General features: G+C 38.0%; 1 protein-coding gene across 4 annotated transcripts in view; it reads left to right on the plus strand.

The window, feature by feature from the left end:
* Positions 1-21,207, plus strand: part of KLHL4 (kelch like family member 4) — a 76,694-nt gene that overhangs the window by 44,871 nt on the left and 10,616 nt on the right. For 3 of the 4 annotated variants that reach the window (XM_042029281.1, XM_042029280.1, XM_042029278.1), the window contains 5 exons: positions 14,501-14,671; positions 15,101-15,237; positions 15,729-15,925; positions 18,783-18,995; positions 20,031-20,217. In XM_042029281.1, coding sequence (XP_041885215.1) covers positions 14,501-14,671; positions 15,101-15,237; positions 15,729-15,925; positions 18,783-18,995; positions 20,031-20,217 — 905 coding nt within the window. Of the gene's footprint in view, positions 1-8,058; positions 8,100-14,500; positions 14,672-15,100; positions 15,238-15,728; positions 15,926-18,782; positions 18,996-20,030; positions 20,218-21,207 lie in introns of those variants that run through there. The other variant, XM_042029279.1, reaches the window with a different exon arrangement.

The raw sequence follows: 21,207 nt of genomic DNA on the forward strand, positions 1-21,207 counted from the left end.
CTGTCTGGACTTGCAGCTCTGTGGGCAGAGCTGGATGTGTTCCTGTTGGGGTCTGGCAGCTCTAGTGGCGAGCTGGATTACCTCTGTGTCATCCTGGCTCAAATCTCTTTGAATATCCTCAGTGGTTGTTTTTCTTTTATCAACAGCATGGTGCTGTTGCTCATGCCTGGCTTGTGATTCATGTGAAACTCCTGCCTCTGTACCAGAGAGCTGTTCCCAAGCCATCTGTACATTTTTGCAGTTATTTGTTCCTAAAACCAGTACTTTGCACAAATAAATTCCATCTTGTGTTTATCAGATACTGTCTCCAATTGGCTAATATTCAGTTCTGTTGTTATTTGATAGCCCTGATTTACTGATTTAATATTCAGTTCTGATCCAATACCCCACCATACTTGCAGCTCTTCTCAGCTTGGCACAACCTCCAATTTTAACATATAATATCAAAGATTTCTCTTTATTTCTTCCTCCCTTCAAGTGATTTAGAAAATTTGAGAAGTTATAGAGGACCTTCCTTAGGAACCCAGTTTGATTTACCTTCCTATTTGTCAGTGAACCATTGATAATCACTTTAACAGCACGATTTCAAACCAGCTTCACACTTGTTCCAAAATGGGTTACTCCAGACAGACCTTGAGGTTGAACTTAGCACTATCTGATAAGACATGCTGAAAATTAATATTCTCATGTTCAAGATATAAATGACAACTACTTTTTTTCTGTTCTCCATAATGTCTGGTAAAACCTGTTAATGAGGCACTTCAGTTTACTTTGACATGTTATTCTTTCAAACTCTTGCTGACTGTTAAGTTTTATTTCTAAGTGCTTAGAAATAATAATTATATGAATTTTAAACTGTATAATTTGGCAAGAAGAAACATCAAGGAAAAGAAATTATGTTTATGTCTTGTGGGGAATTTTGCAGTTTCTTTAGTATTCAGAACAATTTCGTATAAATTCCAGCAGAATGTTTTAAAAAGATGATTTACTGCGAACCTGCAATGGACAACCAAAATGCTTCATTGTCACCTCAGGGACAAGCAAAAACTGATTGTCTTCTAACAATGATCTTTAGCTGAAGGTGAAAATATGAATTTGAAACTGGATTGGTTAAGATGCTGTAGCTGATCTGAAAGGACTCAGAAGTGCAGCTGGAGCAGCCTCTGATGAGGTGGAAGCACCATTTGGAACAGGGTGAGGGTGACATGCCAGGCACAGGGGGTGGGTGAACATCACTGGGTGCTGCCCCTGCAAGCACCAGGGATTCCTCTGGTTGTACTCAGGAGCTGAACAAAGGCACGTGTGGCACGGGAGATCCTGAGTGATACAAAGCTGAATTTTGACAGCCTTTTTACAGGAATTCACTCACAACTTGTTGAAATATGGTAGGTGGGGGCAACCAAGGAAATTTGATATCTAATGTTTGCTAAGTGTGGAAAATCTATGAAGTTATCATAAATGGTATCTGATGCAGGATTGAAATCTAAGAGGAAAATCCCCTTTTTCCCAGCAGTTGATAATTCACCAAGAGGAACAGGCCTTTTGAGGCCAAGTGCAAATGCACTGAACAGTGACCAATGAATTAATTCTGACTAAACAAATGCTGTGACCTCATACAAGAGTTCTTGGTACAGAAATTAGAATCAAAATGTCTCAAAGGCATCCTTGGGATGTATTCCTACTCCCACCTTCTATTATGACATCTTCGGAGGAACTTGAAAAAGCAAAAAAAATGGGGTATTAAAGTGGGTTGAAAAAGCTATTAAAGATGAAAGGAATGAGTAGAATTGTATTTTGAAATTAATTTTATATTCACCCTGTGGAAGGACTGGATATTTATTTAAAACATTTTTTTTCATAGCTAGATAAATAGAATCATAGGAAAATTTAAGCTGAAAAGGGCCTCTGGATGTCATCAAGTCTAACCCCGTCTACCCACCAAGAAGTCCATAATGAGAAATAATCTGACTTACTAGAAAACACACAATATTTTACAGGCCTACATCTAACATGCTTAGCTTTCAAAGATGAATTATTACAGGCAAGGGAAAAAAATACCATTTAATAGTAATTTAAGAATCTAGGACAATTGCAGTCATTTCAAAACAATTTTTTTATGATTCAATTATCTTCTCATTTTCACTCCATAGAGCTTGCTCTCAGCAAAGACAGCTGTTAAATGACTTTTTAAAGAGTTATTACAGTTCTTAAAATCACTTCTCAATGTCTCCAGAAAAAGTTAAGGAGATGATTAAACACATGTGTCCGACGCAGAGCAGTTTTTGCAGACACACTGGGCATATGCAACTGAAACATCAACAAGGAATTGGATGGTTGGGGAAACATTCTGGGAAAAGGGGGAGAAGGTTTTGCTTGGCTTGAAAGCTATAGCCAGACAGCATCCTAAAATTAAGAAACTATTTATTTTCACCCATGGTTTGTGGCTGAATTGTTTACTTTGGAATACTGTAATGAGGAACATTATAAAATCCTTCAAATTTAAAAAATAAAGGGATTTTTTGCTATAATCAAACAGCTAAATTAGCCCAGCTAAACCAGACCAGTTTGGTTTAGCTCCTTTCATTCTGCTAGAATAGAATAATTCTCTAATGTACTTAGAGAATGACTATATCAGGCAAATAGATAAGACTGTGGCTTACTTGTGGTGCACCCGGTGGTGTGCAGCATAAAAGAATTAAAAAATGAAGCTGAAATGCTGTTGGGATTCACAGAAAGAGCTGAAGATAAGTATAGGATATAAACTTAAAGAAAATAATCTCTAAAACAAAGTTATGACCAAATATTTTCCTCTGTGACATCAAACTCCACCTCAGTGACTCTGTCAGCAGATCCACCAGCACTGGAACTTCCCTGCCTGCTGTGACAGCAAATCTGCTCCCAGGCCACCTCCTTCCCTCCTTTTTCAAGCAAATGCTTAATAGTCAAAACTCAATCCAAAGCAAATTAAAATAGATAGAACAAGACCAGAGAGCCTGTCTCTTTAAAAAAATTCTGCCCATCCAATAATTCTTAGCTTAAAACATCTTTGATTTCATTGTAGTAATCGTTTCTATCCTATGTGACGAGTGAGGATATTTCACTAAGACCTGCCTGCTGCTCACAGGGAACAAGAGGATAACTAAAAGTTTTTAAAGGAGCATCCTGCCTTCATTTGAGGTTTAAATATATGCTATAGCATCTAAATTACTACAGTTTAAAAATGTTTTGTCTGTAAATAGGCACTGACGTCCCATGCTGTTTTAGAGAATAAAAAGTTTGCCTCATCACATTCTCAACTACAACGCATTTAGGCCCAACAGACATAATTAGTGGAAAAGAAAGCAATAGCTGATATGTGGTCCTTCCTTCAGTTTTGCTGTATATATTTTGAAAACCTTGGGAAAAGAATCTAGATTTCTTACCCGGATATTAACACTGGATTTAATCAGATTTTTACCTATATGACTAGGATCTGGAAACCAATATATGGGTTATGTCTCAGATTTGTGGCCTGCTTCTAATAATTACCTCAGAGCAATCACTCAGCCTCTTGCTATCACTGTTCACTCATGCAAAAGAGCATTTTCCTGGGGACACAACAGGAACAGAGCAGGGTTTTCAAATATCCAGATTTGCCCGCAAACAGCTACTCCAATGCAGAGTGGGATTCATGTACACTATGATTGATTCGTTATATTTTATAGTTTTATATAGTTTATATAGTTTTATAGCACAGTTTATCTTCTCGTTATCCTGACATCACAGAAATCAAAGTCTGCTAGAACTTTCCTGTTAAAATAAGTAGAGACCAATACACTTCCAATAAAATTTTCTGAGCAGCAAACAAAGGCAATACTTTTGAGAAAGTGGACAGCCACTGTCACCCTTTGCCATGCTTCAGTTTGCCTGATAAGTTACAAGTCAAGAGGAAGGGAGGCACTCTGGCAAGAAATGAGCATTTTCAAACCCTGTTCATTTTAACAGAAGTTGAGAAAATGAAGAACCTTTTTGAACCGGGCAAATATACCTTGATTTAAATGGAAATTGTGAGCAAACCACTAAGAAATCCTAGGAGTTGGAGAAAAGCTATTTTAAGCTATTACATATGGTTTGCGTTGCTAGGGAAACCTCTTTTACAGTGCTCATTTAGCACAGATGCTCAGGAAAGCTCTGTCTCCATGTCAGACCTTTTCAGAATGCTGCAGAATGTGAAGGAATAGAGATGCACATACACACACATGCAGACAAAAATACCTCAGTAATTTTATCTTAGTCATGTTCCATGTCTTCGGTTCTTTCCCACTCTGCCGCGACCAGCAGATCAAAAGCTCGGATTCCAGACTGAGAATATTTGCTTAAACACTGCCTCCAGATTTGATCCATTTGGGTTCGTGTTTTAGACACTCATCTTTGTAGAGCAGGAGCTTTGCCTTTGTCATGTACTCAGTGAAAAGGCAAAGGAGAGAGGCCAGCTCTGACACCGTTTCTGGCCACCCTTTGGAGCAGGGCAGTGAATAAATATACACCCTGAACAAAACCTGGGGGCTCTGTTATGTTTCTAACTGATATATATTGATCATTTAAAGATGAAAATGCTGGTTCGGGGTCATGACTCTCATTACTGTCTCACAAAGGTCTCTCACAGAAGATTCTCTCCAGCTCATCATTCAGTTTATGAAAAATTACACCTAAAGGCAGAAATTCCTTCCTGTGCCATTCCTTACCCTCACCCTGTTCTGTGTGCTGGTGCAGAGGCTTAGGACGGACTCTTGATCTTTCTGTCTGAGATGCCTGACCTAGTAAAATCCCCCAGCAGTGCAGCCTCCTGGTGCAGCCTGTCACACTGGATTTAGGAGCAGAGCAAGACAACTTCCTGGGAAGTTCCAGCCTGGTGATGCTGCAGGAGCCAGGCTGTTCAACCAGAACACAATGAACTGGTGAGATAAGCACAGAAAGGACAAGGCTCGAAGTCAGGACTAATTTCTTTTGTCTTTATTTGTTTCATTCACTTAAAGGATCCCAATTTCTCCTACAAAAGAGATGTAGAGTGGTTTGGTGGTACAAAATGCTGATAAACTTGCTGGGAGGATGGTGCCATGGGATGCCACAAAGCAGGAGAGCTCAAATGTACCTCTCACTTCCTCATCCAAGTGGAGCTCAATTACTCCTCAGCTGTTTAAAGTTTCCTTATGCTTTTTCCCTTGTTACAGTGAATCCAAACCTGACCTTAATGCAATTAATAAATTAACAAAGTCAGGGCTGGAAGGACAGTTTGGTCTGTTCAGTGGAGCAGGAAAGCTGTGCTGGGTTTACCTGCACAATGCTGAGCTTACATTCTGCATCTGGAATCTGAAATAGTTTCCCTATGCATTTAAGCAATGCATCAGATTGATACACTATCTTTCAGTTTTTACAAGTTGTTTTGAATCTCTACAGTTCCTAAAAACCCCTTTGTTCTTCCCCTTGTGTCAAGCCATTAATTAAAAGGCTTTTATTTCACTTTTACTGGCTACTGCTATGGCAGTTTGTAAATCTATTACCTTTTCCAATAAATAGCTTTCAATGTTAAGCTTATTTTAAAATAATTTTGGAGAATAGCATAGTTGAAATGTGAAATTTCTAATTTCTAGGCTTGTAACTTTCTTATCTGTTACTTTTTTTATTCTATGAGCTGTTGGTGAGATCATTCCAGTTTTCCTGTACCACAAATACTCTCTCAAATGGAAGACCAATCTCTAATGTAGATTTTTTGGCAAGACTTGCAATACATAAAACTCGTCTGCGCACTCCTGGCAAGTTAGAAAGGTAAAACCCCAGCAAAAAAGGGGCCTGACCCAAAGTAACATAAATATGGTCACAGCTTTGCCTGCTAAATTTAATATTGAATTTCACATTGAATTTGGAGGGAGCATCAATTTTATTCAATAAAGAGGTGCTCAGCAGACAGTGGCAAAAGGTGGCAGGAAAGGCTGAACTGGCCCTAAAACATTTGATTTGCTCTGATTTGATTTTGCTGGGGAAAACAAGGTCAGTGGGAACACAGTAAAAGAAATATTATGATATTGCACAAAGATTAAACAACTATTAGCAGTTTTCTACAGCCACAGGGCAAAACTGTCAGAAAATTCCCGAAAGAGAAATTAAAACATAACAATTTCCAGAAAGAAGAGCATCAATGCTTTAAGGCCACCCTTAAAACATTGAGATGGATACAGATTAGTGTTTATGTTAATCTAATTAAAGACTTTTCACCTTTTATTTGAAATCCTTATTAAATATGTTATTACCTCTTTCTAGTTTTTGAGTTACTGGAAGTTACAGGACTGTAAGATCCCAGGAAAGTTTGGGTTGGAAAGGATCTCAGGAGGTCTCCAGCCCAGTTTCTGCTCAAAGCAGCATCAGCTGTGAGATCAGCCCAGGTTGCTCTGGGCTTTACCCGGTCAGGTCCTGGAAATCTCTCAGGATGGAGATTTCACAACCTGGTGAAGAGTCTCAGGCTGATCTTGTAGAGCATTTTCACTGAAACAACACAGATTGCAAGGAGCCTAAATAATCAATTCCTTCTCCACAAGGCAGAAAACCCATCCAAGGAAAGATTGGTTTCTTCTCTCAAGATTAGATATGATAGCATATTATCACATGCTTCATTTAGTTATGGTTATATAACAACCTCAGTTGTTATATATATTTATTTATATATTAATTTATATTATTTATAACAGTTGTAATATATATTTTATTGAATAAATGCAATAAAATTGCTGTGTTCTTTTTTGTACAATCATATTACAATGCAGATTTGCCTCTCTCCAGCCTGGTGATTACTACTGGCACTCCAGGAAAAAAACCTGTCATAATAATAATAATACAAGCAATATTTTCCACAATTCCTATCAGTTACACACTTTTAGCCTTTTTTTAATTTTTTCTTTTGATTTAATGTGCTACATTTGTTTAGATTTCATGTTTTTATTCCTATTCAATTCCAGTGACCTTGGCTTGTTGGAGCAAGTTGTCTCTGTTATCTGTCCAGATAAATGCCAAGTCAGTAATGGCATCAAGAGAACAGGTTTATTAAGCCATGCTGTCAGAAATGGTGTTAAATACACTGTCAAATAAAAGCAGAGCTAATGTTCTGTCTGTAAAGGCTGTAAAGGCAGTTCTCTGTCTCACAAAGGTGCTGTGGGCTCACAAATAGAGGTTTCCTCACTAAGCAGTTCCTGTGAGGTGCTGTCTCAACCCCCTTCTTCTCTGTGCAAGCACAGGAGATGTTCAGTGGGTGTTAATTCCTGACATTAGCAACGATGTACATCATGATAAATGCTAAAATATTTCTCAGGTATTAAAAAGTGAAAGTCAGTGACCAAAGGTAAGAACAGGAGCTAAAGCACAAAAGTCTACATAATTTATAACAATAAAAATCCCTTCCAGTAAATACAGAAGGGCATTCACTGCATGCTGGTTTGATTGTACTGACCGAGAGAAAATGCCCTCGATTGAGCCAGAAATGAATACAGTAGGTTAAGTTATTCAAATTCCTTTCCAGACCTAGGTTTGAGTTATGTTTTCTGTCACAGAAGCTCAGAAGATAACAACTGGCTGGAGAGCACTTTGGTATCAGGATATCTGTACCTATGAACACATAGAAATATTTGGCAAACAGGGAAACAGGGAAACTCTCTCAGGGTGTAATCGCACAATTAAGAGGAGGAGAGAATTGATCACAGAAAAATTTATATGGCTCAGAAAACCTTCAAACAGAATAGAAAACTTCAGTCTACCTCTCATCTGTACTTTCTACCTGTGAGGCTGCCCAGACCTTTATACACATCCCCTCTCTCTCTCTCATTTCTAACAAATCTGTAATTCTGACAGGGCACTCTGGCCAAATAGGTTAAAAATCACACTTTTTTCCCCCCCATTACAGTAGAGTTTAGCCTTGAATGAGGTATCCAGCAGATCAGCTGAATCAGGTCAGGAGATATTTTGGAAGAAGCCTGGAGATTTTTATGAGACTGGGGGTGTCTCACACAGCAAAATGAAATTTGAAGTGGTGCCTTCAAACAGGGGATCATGTCTCACTTGAATGGGAAAATATGGTATGTCTTGTTATTTGATATTTGGGATTTAAACAGACAAAAGTAGAAAAGGAAAAGATGTAAAAAATGAAGTGGTTGTGAGAAGCCAAGAAGAGAGTCCCTTTGCCTTTGATGAAAAACAAAAAGGAAGTGAGAAGCATGTGTCAAGGTATTATGGTAGCCATTTGAGGTTTAACAAATCAGGATAAGAAATCTCCCAGCAGGATCCATATCTGATTATCTGCAAGGCTCAGGTTGGTAGGGGCAGGCCTAATTGCCATTGAGACTGTTACTCTTTGCCTTTTCAAAGCTCTGCTCACTGGAGGCACAACCACTTCACATTTGGAATTTTCTTCTACTTGTATCTCCCTTTGCGCCTCTTTGCTCCACTTTTCCCAACAACAGTCAAAAGGGATTGCACAAAGCAGGTCTTCTTCCACTCAACCTCTCCCATCAGGAGTCTTTCTGAAAAGTGCTTAATGAAGGAAGAAACATGGAGTTAATTAGTTTCATCTGGCAAGAGTTTTCCTTGGAGTGAAAACCAGGGTTTTTTTGCCATTGGCCTGTATTTTCTTTTCTATGTCCTCTAAGGAAAAACGCCACAGGCCCAGATCCAGCATTAAGCCATTATTTTTCATTTTGTACATTCTGACAGCTGGAAATCGTGCTATATCATGCCTTCTGGACACACAATTTTCTGTTTTTTGGAAAGATTTACACTTGCTACCAGGAAGCTGAGCAAGTACTCAGCCTCCCGGAGTTTCTCCTTCATGACTTTTAATTTCCCTCCAACACAATCATGCAATACAAAAGTGAGTTTGGAAATCAGGCATTGCAGTGACCACGTGGCATTGTCAGAACAAAGGATAATTTTAAGATGATAATATAGATGCTCCTATCATTTTACCTGAAAGGTTTCACTCAGTTACTATTGCATAATGTAAATGAATACAGAGTTAATCCTCCTAGAGGATAATGTTCTTGAATGGTGATTCAAACTGGCTTTAATTGAAATGATTTGTCTGAGACACTCACTTCTTCTCTGAATATGGACATATATCTCTTAAATAAAACAGGGAATACAGGCAGTGTTCTCTCCAGGTTGATTAGATATTGCTACAGAAATAAGTGTTCACAGGTCATGCGTTAGAGTGTTTATAGCAAAGTTTCATGTTCAGATGAGTCTGTACCAGGAAGAGAATCATTAGAAACTCCTTTCTAAGTACATAAGATTATTCAATTTCTTAATTATCTGCATAAAACAAACAGTGAGCATAAAACCCTTCTGTAGACACAAGATGCCAACAGAGGAATGCATTAAGCTCTCAGCAGTAGAAAAAGTAGAAAAAGATCAACAGCCAAGGGAGTTCACACACTGATCTGCAGAGTCTGGAAAATAATTTTGTAATTAGCTTTTTCTGTTAAAAAAAAAGGAATAAAAAATACGATTTCCAAAGGAAAATATCTTACTGAGGAGAGTGTTTGGACTGACTCATCTTTGTACCACGAATCACGATGTGGCCACAGCTGAAAGCACAGAGTGCTCAGGGGCTCTGCAGTTTGGGTGCAGCTTCCATTTTCCAGTGGAATTACCCCAACAAATACATGATTTCTATTCCTAGGAGCATTCAAAATATCATAACCCAAATTCATCCTGGATGAATCATGATGACATCTGTCTGTATATTGTCATGTCTGGGGGAGGAACAAAACTCAAACCAGCTCCAGTGGTTTCAGTGTTTTGCTGAAGCTCCTGCAGTTAATGACATGCACATTTACACTTGTAATCCCAGAAGGGAAAAGCTATTTTAACTGACACCGACTGAGAGAAGAGGCAGGTTTATGTTAACTCCAGCAATAAAAAAATTGTTAAAACCAGGCAGTTCCAAGAGCTCCAGGGTCTAAAGGAATTGTCAGAGCTTTCAGTTTAGTTGGGAAATCAGGAGTTTCTCCATTAACTGAAATAAATTGTAAATTTTCATTACTTATTTCTTCACTTACCACATCATTTTCTATCATTATTACAACCTCAGGTTAATGTTACAACCTCAGCAGTCATCAACAATTTTCCATACTCTTTTAGGTCAAATGTTTTCACCCATACCCTAAAAACTTCACACTAAAGAGTAAAAAATAAAGAGATAACTGCAGTAGAAATTTCAAGGCAGAGGCTGGGACAGTTACTGTTGTGCTGTAATTTTATCAGCATCAATTAATACAAGTGCATCAACTTTAGCATTATTTTATCTGTGTTCAGAAATGGCTTCCTAACTGAAATATTTTTAGTTCTCCGCCAGCTGCTGGGGTTTAGCTGTGACAGATGCTGTGATTTTTGTGAGAAAAGGGTTTCTCTCACTCCAGCCCCACACCAGCGCCCAGCAGCCGGAGGGGCAGAGCTCACCCAGCTGCACAGGACAGAGCTGTCTGCAGGAAAGGGGCTGAGCTGCATTTCTCTTAAATAAGCAACAACAAATGAGAGGAAAGAAAAATGATGAGCTGCACTGTAAATACTGCTGCACAAACAAACTGAACTGATGGAGTTGCAGTTTTGCCTTGCCACAGCTCCAGCACGTCCAGTGCCCCACAGAGCTGAAGCCCCTCTGAACTCCCAGCTGTGATAGTGACACTGATAACTGAACTGTTACCTGATTAAACTGAATTTCACCAATATCATAGCAGCTTAAATAGGCACATTCAACAAATATCCAAGAAGAAGAGAGGTCACCATAAAAATGTAAATAATAACATCAACAAAATGAAAAGACTCCAATAAATCACCTTGTTTTCATGCAATATTATGCTTCTAAGCTTTCTTATCATCAGGTTTGCTTCCTGGTTTTGGCCACAGGCACACTGAATGAGGTTTAATAAAACACTGGATCTTAAAAAGGATATGGCAGATAAATGGCATTTATGTGTTATCACATTCTAATTAAATAATGAGGAAATCTGAATCTATAGACTGATTAATGAAGAGTGCTCTGCTGACTAATGTGAAGAGTACGTCATTATGACAGAAAATAAATCCAACATAATTCACAATTTTAAAGAACTATAGGCCTGTATTGAATCACAAAACTCATTACATCAATTCTGACTACAGAAAAGATGAAATTTTACCTTCAAACACCATTTTTGACTTCCAGCTTGCTTAGGATCCCGTACAATCTCACTGTTACCTGTCACTTCCTCCCCTGTGTTTCATTCAGGTAATTATTTGAACAGAGGTGTAAGCAGCTCTTTGAAAAGTACAAATTTCCCTAAAGTTCAACGACGACAAGGGCAAAGATGCATCTCTGAATTTAAATCCTGTTCCCAAAAACTTTGTGCCTTGCTATGATAAGTCCATGTAATGATTAAACCCTGCTTCCATCACATGATTTTCTGTAATAGAACCATGGAGCAGCATCAGAAGCAGGATTTGCCTGGCATGCTCTCAGCGCCTTGTCTGCCTTTGGAACTGAATCCCTGATAAGTTTCAAGCATGGCTAAACAAGTTATTCATATCTCTTATATTTATTACACTTAAAACCTGCCATCCCAGCTCGATTTTGAAAATGTCATGTGAAATAGTGTCAGAAGCCATCCAAAAGGCGAGATGACTTCTGACAACTCATGTTTTTCTCCCAGTAAACTTTGATATGCTGGAAAAAAAGAATAAAATACAATGTTCTGACATGATTCATTCTGACCAGCCACGCTGGCTGGTATTTATGTCCTTCTTATCATCAACACACTTAATGCTTTTTGATTATTTCTTCAAGTTTTCAGTATTGTCTGTTTCAAAATTCCATGTTTCTTTTAAAAAATGGGACCATATTTTGACTATCCTTCACAAATCCTTGCAGGAAAACTCTGGAATCATTTCACTTGGCTATCTACCTAAAAAGAAATTCATACATCTCAGTGACTTTGGAATAATTTAAATATAGATTTATCTCTCCAAGCTAATCCACGTTTTAAGCCATTATTACGAATGTTAATGGTGTTACAGCTCCTCGTGCCAGTGAACACCAACTCAAAGATGACATTAAACAGTTTGAGCTCCTGATTCTTCAGAACAATTCATTGATATTTTCCCTCCTGACTGATGCACTTTTGGAAACTTTTATTCCTAAATATTCAGCTTTTGTTTGTCCAGACTTGTGCGGATTTTACGGGAATAAATTTTTACCTGTGCTGCATCATCTGCCAGAATCCCACAAAGACTCCAGGGGCCTTTTCCTGACTCCTTCCTTTAGGATATTTTGATCTTTGACTTCTTCAGTTCACCATTACCCAGTGTTACACTCTGAAGGTCAATATTTGAGTCTGACAGTCATACACTAAGGAAAATATATAAATATTTAACTTTGAATTTAATTTTTCCCCTCCATAATATATCTACCATTTTGAATCAGCTGCTGCAGATAAACCAGAAATTATAATATTAATATTAATGGAGAACTTGCTTTTGATTCCAGTATTTTTCAGTCTCTGAAGACCTTTGCCTTTGAAATAATTAATTATATTAGTGGTATTTTTGCTGTAGTTAAATGTGACTCCACTAAACTTGTGAAAAAAGTACTCAGCACTAAATGAAATAATTAGACTTTCACTCCCTTGGCAATGATTCTCTAACCACAATTAAATACACACTGTGGGGAATTATTTATTTCTCACAACTGGTACTGTCTATTTACAGTAGGGATGGTTGAGTATTATTTGAGTTTTTTCTGCAAACACCAAGGCTAAGTGCAATGTACTGAGCTACAACACTTAGAGTGGATATAATGAATCTGAAAAAAAGATTTTTTCAAAAACCAATTTTCTGAAAAACATTAAAGGACACTCAAGAGGTAAATAGCAAAACATTACAGAGTATGAATTTGGCATCCAGTAGCTGATACAAAACTAATGAGCATATAATCCAATTTTGCAGCTTTGTCATTTTCTATGAAGCATTGAAATAAAACAAATAAGAAAGTGAAGTCATTAAACACACTGAGACAAATTCATTTTTGTAAGTCTTAAATGACAAAGGAAACACATTAGAGGTCAACTTGGTTTTCCCCTTTTCCTTTAAAACTAAACTAAGCTAAGCCAAAATGGATTTGAAATTGTAATAAAGGCAGAAATATTTTGCAGAGGGGATGGAAAACTGCTGTGTCTCAATTCAATATTACATTATAATTTGATTTTTAATTATTTCCCTTGAATTCTATTAGATATAGAATGAGGTATGATCCTTGAAAATGTATGATCTAACATCTCTATTTTCTGGTACTACCAATTCAACCTGACTTACCCATTTTTATTTCTCTGTTTTCTGAACTAGATGTTAAATTCTGGATGTTATCCAATATTCTGCTAAATTTAATATGCTAATTTCATGAAGAGATCTTATCTCTCCTAATCATTTATGAATTTGCATTAACAGTATCAAAGACAGCCAGGAAATTTAGTCAACCAGCTGTCACTATTTCCTAGTTGGGCTTGGAAATTTAAAAAAAACCCAGGTGCTTTACATTCTAACAAAATATTTAGATTTTTCAAAAATGATTTCTAAATAATCTTTAGCTAAAGTAATGTTAAATATTGCAGCACTTTCAAGGTCTGTGATAAACATTTATATCAACAAATGCATTATTATTTCACTAAAAACAGATGGATAGAAAAATATTGATTTTCCTAAGGAAGTGTCAGAAAGGTGTTTCAATATGCAAATTAATCCATATTAAAAGGCCGAAAGGAATTGATATTTTGAAAAAACAATATGGGTTTTCTATAAGTAGGACAGCTAACAGAATTCTGGAGTGGGAGGAATATGTTTATATTGTACGTTTCCATGAAAGGCAGAGAAATTAATTCGTCTCCATTATTTGCATTCAGATTCTAAAGGCCATGCAATGTACAGCTTCTGTGGGTTTTTAATTTGGCAATTTCTCTCAAATTATGTGGTGCTCACTAAGTTTTCTTCAGATCCATTCCTATTGAGACATGTAATTTAATGGACGAAGTAAGAAGAGATCAGAAATTTCACCTAAAGATGGAATATTCCACATTTCATATCAAGAGGTATTTTAGCTACCAGTATCACAGGAAAATAGGGGTTTTTTTAAGGATTCTCTTTGTGAGGCTGCATTTATCACGTCAGTGCTGTGCAAACAGCACATCCACTCAAAACTGAGGGAAGCAGACAAGTCAGTAGCACCACCTACTCCAGACAAGTCTAGTAAAGTACAGTTTAGGTGCAGGTTTACGAATGAAAACTTCCAGATACCAAAGAGAAAAAGCTGGAAGAAGCCATGGTAAGACCAGGATTGTGGGACCTTTTAACTTTAAAAATTTCTGTGCTGCTGTCTTTTGAACAAAACCCACCCTAATCAGCATTTCTAATGCAGCTCTAACACTGTGTTCATCACTGCCTCTGTCCCTGGCAGGCTGTCCACGACCAGCAGCTCTCTTGGGATGAGCTCCAATGGCTCTGACGAGTATTTCCAGTCCACAAACCACGCGGAGCAAACCTTCCGCAAAATGGAGAATTATCTGCAGCAGAAGCAGCTCTGTGATGTGCTCCTGATCGCTGGGGACCAAAAGATTCCAGCTCACAGGTACAGTTCACAGGATCCTTTGGGCCTGAAATTTCCAAAAGCTGCCTCAGTTTATGAATACCCTGGTTAGTTATGAATGAACAGTGAATTAGGACTTCAGCTAATGTGGAATAAAATTATGTGATCAACCTTTCACATCTATTATTTCAAACAGAATGAAATTCAAATACAAACCACCAGCATTGTCCATCCTCTCCTCTTACTGCTGTCAAACTAAAGCACGATCAGTGAAGAAAATCTGCCCAAATAAGCACTCTGGGAGAAAATTAGATTACTAATTACTCCTTTAACTTCACTGCTACAAGATTTGAATCCTAAGCTAATTGTTTCCATTGTACACACAATTTATAGCATAATAACGCTGGATTTTCTGCCCGCTGGTGAGGTTACGAGGTAATTTTCTGTCCTGCTCACACTGCCTCCCTCCAGGCTGGTTCTCAGTGCAGTGTCTGATTACTTCGCTGCCATGTTCACCAACGACGTGCGGGAAGCGAAGCAGGAGGAGATCAAGATGGAGGGAGTGGATCCCGAGGCGCTGAGGGCTCTGGTGCGCTACGCCTACACAGGTAATTACTCAATTAATTAAACACTGCCCCCAGTGCTGCTGCTTCCCAGCTTCTCACACTGAACTTCTTCTTATAGAAACATTATATATATATTTTTGTTCATTAATATACGAATTTTCCTACTTCGGGCTAGAAGTGAGCTTAAAAAACCATCTTTCTCCAGGCCTGACACCTTCCACAAGACCAGGTTACTCAGAGTTGCATTTTGGGAAGGGTTTTTCCCTAATAGCAATTTTATTTATTTTTTTTTTCCATCCATATCAGATCTAAAGCTGTTAAAGTTCCAATAAAAATGTGCCAGTCATTGCATTCAAAATCCACCAAACCCTGTAAGTCTGTTAAAACATCTGTATGAAGAAAGGAAAATGAATTTTTTAACCACAGGACACCTCAGAGAAAAATCAAAGAGCAACAAACTTTTAAATAATGACAACACAAGGAAAACGACTTAAAACCTTCATTTTTCTTTTTCCCAAATGAAAACTGCCCAGGTATCCTTGAGTTAAAGGAAGACACCATCGAGAGTTTGCTGGCTGCTGCGTGCCTCCTGCAGCTCTCCCAGGTTATTGAGGTGTGCTGCAACTTCCTCATGAAGCAGCTCCACCCTTCCAACTGCCTGGGGATCCGCTCCTTCGGGGATGCCCAGGGCTGCACGGAGCTGCTGAAGGTGGCACACACCTACACCATGGTAAGGTGAACAGCTGACAGCTCTGCACTCATAATTACAGAAAGGAATAGTCACTCGTGTTGCTCCTCATTTTAGAGTTTTGCCTTGTAGAAAGGCATTTAGTGAACTGAAATGTGCAGTACGGGTGGTACCTGTTCCTGCCAAAAAGAGTAATAGGACCTTAACACGGCTCATGTCTAGAGACAAACAGCAATGGGCCATCCTTATGCCTGTGATTCCACACAAGGAAAATTCTAAAGCTGATTTTAAGATGAGACACGCATAAAAAGAGTCAAAATAAAGGATGTATTGGAAAGATTTGGAATGCTAAAAAGAAGCATGTCCCTGACTGGAACATAATCCTCCTCTGGCTCTAAGCAAGAAATGAATATTCAGAGCATGGGAAGCAGAGAAGCGAAATAACTTGCTGTGAAACCAAATTGAGGGATAAATATTCAGGGCAACAAGATGTGCTATTACAGCTTAAAACACAAAAAGAATGGCAACTGCTACAGCTAAATAGATATAAAAAGAACTACTTGTTAGGAGACACATGGCAGATTTATGTTTGAAATATTAGTGGAGGATGTCAGAACCAGTTTAGAGGCTTCATAGTGCTGAGAACACTCCAGCAAGGGATTGTGCATGTCCACCTGCTGAGAAAAGTGAGAGTGGCATGTGCAGATTGAGGGCACTGCTTGTGCTCCTCCCTGTCACAGTAATGAATGGTTTGTTTAGCAGCGATTTACATCCCCTTTACATTTCAGAGTTTGGAATGGGGCATTTAAGATAAAGGTTCCCTTCCTGCATAAAATAGTGTTGTTCTTGCTGCTCCACACCTTTTTATACTCATTCAAAATCAGGAAATCCCTCCTCTACTGTTGCCTCTTTCCTCCTGCCAGCCTGAGAACATGGGGGGCATCTTCAGGCATTTAAAATTATGGTTCAGATTTTTCAAAACTGAAATAAAATCATACAGTTGGATTTATGATTTTATGACAATAAGAGAGCTTCTTTTTCTTTATAGTTTTTTAACCATTTGAATCCTCCAGTCTTTCCCAGGAGTTAAACCTTTATTATTTTTTGAAACCATGTGTCACAGAATTGAGAGTTGAGTCATTAAGAACTGTCTAATATGAAGGATCATGATGACTCTGTGACACTCAGCAGCACTGGGCATAAGTTGTACACTATTTTATTTGAAAACATCTTCTACCACCTCTCACCTCCTGTTCTTGCATGGAACAGACTGAGAATGCTGCCATGAAAGACGACCTGGCATGCCATAAACTCACCCACCACGTGTGCTACTGACAGCTTAGAGAGAGAAGAGGAAACCTGCACCTCTGAAATAAACTTACAGAAAATTTTGTTTCAAACCCTTGAAGTGATATTGAAAAAACCTTTGGAGAATAGGAGATCATAAAAATGCATAAACACATAAAAATTTTGGGAGGGGATAAGTAAAACATTTGGGTTTGTTTCATGTTGGTGAAAATGTGTAACTTAGGGGAAAGACCAGAAAGTTGTCCTGTAAATATAGAGACCATTACATTTTCAGAAGAGGTACTGTAAACACCAGATCCATTCAATAAAACCAGACACAATAGAAACCTTCCCCTTCAATATTTTGGCTACTGAGGCAGAGTATTAACAGTTTCCTGCCTGGTATCTTTTTGTGCAGATAGAACTTGGTCTGATAAACAACTTGTGCTATATTTGTAACTAGAAGTGGACTGGCCTTCCTGTCCCTGTTGACTGAATGTCACAAATATTAAAGCAGGATATGCATAACAGACCAAAGTTGACATCTCCTTTAATCACTGATACTTCTGTATTTGCATCCTGGCTACATTTGAAATGAGTAACAGAAAGTGAAGAAACTGCTGAAAACAAACAATAAAATATCAGTTACTAGCATTTCTTCACCTGCCCTATTTCAATCTGGTTCCTAAAGAAGGTATATTAATCCTAGGTACAGAAATTGAAATTCTATTTCAAATGCAGACGTGAATTCCTACATACATCTCTTTGCAAGTAACATAACCCCCTCTCTCTCTTCACCAAATTTCTTTTGTCCTTTGGAATTTGATAAAGAAACAGACCATATGTATATTGATATCATGTATATTGATATCAACTCTGATATTGTTGTAACCCATCTGTACAATATATTTTCTTAATGAAGAATAATTCTATTAAAGACTCTAGGGATTTAGTACGTGTGGTCACTTCTGGTGTTGGGGAGTTTTATCACAGCAGTAGCTAAAAGACTGAGATCCCTTTGTTGGGACTTCTCCAACTTTGTATTGCCCAAATAGTGTTGTTAGAAAAGTGAGTTGAATTTCTTTGCTGTATTTTCTTGCCCTAAGAGCAGAGTCCTAGAGCCAACAGCTGGCACAGCTTGTTGCAAAAGGATTAGGAGGTTTCAGTGCAGTTGGCTCAAAGCCTTTGAATCTGCAGTAGAAGTGACACAGTTTATTTGAATGCTTACCTGGCATTTCCAAAATGCATGTTATATCTTCAAACAGTATTTCTATCAAGCCACAGTGCTAAGATCACACTGATGAACAAAGGTGCCAGTGGCAAATCCCTAAGCCAGGACAGGCTGACAAGCAGCCTGGCAAAGACAACTGTGGTATGGTGGTGCGAAGATGAGAATTATTCCTCAGTTCTTCAAGAGTGAGGCAGCAAAATGCAACCAAAATCTCGCTTAAATGGTAGAAGGACATTCAGTGATCTTTAGAATACCCACAGCATTTCCCTATATTGTGGAACAGAACGAGAATGAAATATACACAGAGCCTACATTATCTAAGAAAAAGCTATTCCTATGTGTGAAAATCATCAGTGCATTGAAATCTTCTTCTATTTTTAGGAACACTTCATAGAAGTAATAAAAAACCAGGAATTTCTTTTGCTCCCAGCTAATGAAATTGCCAAGCTCTTGTCTAGCGATGACATCAACGTGCCAGATGAAGAAGCCATTTTCCAGGCCCTGATGATGTGGGTGAGGCACGATTTGCAGAACCGCCAGCGGGACCTGGGAATGCTTCTCTCCTACATCAGACTGCCCCTGCTGCCACCCCAGGTATCAATGGGAAGGGCTAACAGGGAACTCTGCCAGCTGAAATGCTTGTCTCGAGCGTTCTGTAGGCAGACAGAAGAGTTCCGTGGAAAGGTTCTGATTTGGACTGGAGATTTTTTTGGTATATTTTTATACTTTTTAATATTTTTACCTATACAATATGCATCTTCACTGTTTTTAAACAGATAAAAAGAAATCCCCCAGTGCCAGTGTAATTACTAGGCTCAGAATTACCTCTAAAAAATGTCAGTGTATTCCAAAAGCCAAGTGTTTCTTTGTTGGGTTGTAAGAGTTCTCCCCTAATAGCACAGCAATTTAGATCACATGCAAAGGTATTTAGATTTGCCAAACTGCAGGACAGTTAAGCCACAAAGTTTCTTTCTTTATTGCCATAAAAAATAAACAGACACAAAAGGGCCTAAATTTTTGCTGACAATTCTGAGCACTGACGTTACATGTCCCTTAATTCTGAAAGAGACAATTCATCCACCAAGTTCCAGAGCTGGACATTCTGTTTCATGGAAAGGTGACACTGCTGTGCCTGTGTCATAGAAGAATCTTTATATCCCATCAGAAATGCATACAGAATATCGAAACAGGACACTTTATGGATCTAAGTGATCAATGCTGCAAATATTCTACCTTGGATAAAGTATAAAAGTACTACACACACGATTTTAAATACATTTAATATCTTCTAATACTCAGAGATGTCTGGTACTCTGTATTAGATTTACTTACATCAGAAGGAGTTTTGCATTCAGAGGGTGCAGTACTACATTTTTGTTTTTAACCTTTTTTAAAAGTTAAAAGAAAGAGGTAATAAAAAATTAGGCAAAGCCCTCATACTCACAGAATTTTCCCTCCTACCTTTATACAGTTTTGCTTCCATTAAAGCAGAGTTCCCAGCAAAGCTCAAGTGAGTGGTGAGCTTAAAATGAGTGTTTGTAGCTACGAATACTTTAATTATTAAAGTACATGCAATTTTAATGATTTAGATGATATATCAAGATCCTCTTTTTTTTTTCCATTTCTTAGCTCCTGGCTGATCTAGAAAACAGCCCAATGTTTGCAGACGACCTGGAGTGTCAGAAACTTCTCATGGAGGCCATGAAGTATCACCTCCTGCCAGAGAGACGCTCCATGATGCAGAGCCCTCGAACTAAACCCAGAAAGTCCACAGTGGGTGCCCTTTATGCTGTGGGAGGTATGGATGCCACTAAAGGTAAGCCCACAAGTTAATGTGAGTGTAGTAATTAATTGTATTGCAGACACCCAGGGAATATATGACAATTGTTTAAATATTTCCTGTAGGAAAATATCAGTTTAGGGGAGAAAAAGAAGAAAAAGCAAATAACAGAACAGAATCCTATGTGTCAGAAGTTCTTTCTTCTTGCAAGGATCATACTTGTAAACAATACACTTATATTTAAGTGCAGACTAAAGAAGTCTGATGGAGATGGTGATTTTAAAATTAAACTTAGTAGGAATTTTTGCAAAAAATAGTTGAATTTAAAAATCAGAAGAAAATGTACATATTTGAAATGTTTCAAGATTTGTTTAGTATTGTACCTTGTGGTCTATACTCTGACAAAGTAAGAAAGTTAAAAAAACTTTTGAAGAAGAGAAAAGAAAAACAAAATGCATCATCGAACTCCAGAGAGCTCATAAATCGTTATTATAAAACTTCAGGTGGAAGGATTCGTATTTTTCATGAATGCAACTTCTTTTCAGGACTCCACACACAGGTTTTTTTTCAGATTTGTAGTCGAAAGTTAATTATTATAAACTATTCCAGTTTCTATTATTTGATTTTCACAACTGCAATCAGGTTACAGCTTTAAACATTGCACTATTCTATTTAGGAGGCAGAATATTAAATCATTTTCTCCAGGAATCTCAACTTCAAACCCACAGCTTGGAGCCAGAGAACTCTAATTAGTTTAAAGTCTAGCGACTTGCTGCACAGAATTACTTTTAGCTGTGTGAGCTCACTTTTAATAGAATCACAAAGAAGATAATCCATTTCATGGTTTACAAAAAGCTGCTGACGACTGATTTTTGCCCATATGAGACACCTTGCAGAGCTACTTCCCTATCTCTGTGCAATCAAATCAAGTGCAGAATACACATTCATTGCCAGCACAACATGAAAACACTCATTCCTAGGACAATTTAGCAAATTGGAGATAAACTGTTGCAATTAAGTAGATTC

This window comes from Corvus kubaryi, unplaced genomic scaffold (genome assembly GCF_017639235.1).
Source record: "Corvus kubaryi isolate FWS band 111438036 unplaced genomic scaffold, C.kubaryi_AGA036_p1.0 37322, whole genome shotgun sequence".
NCBI classification, from domain to species: domain Eukaryota; kingdom Metazoa; phylum Chordata; class Aves; order Passeriformes; family Corvidae; genus Corvus; species Corvus kubaryi.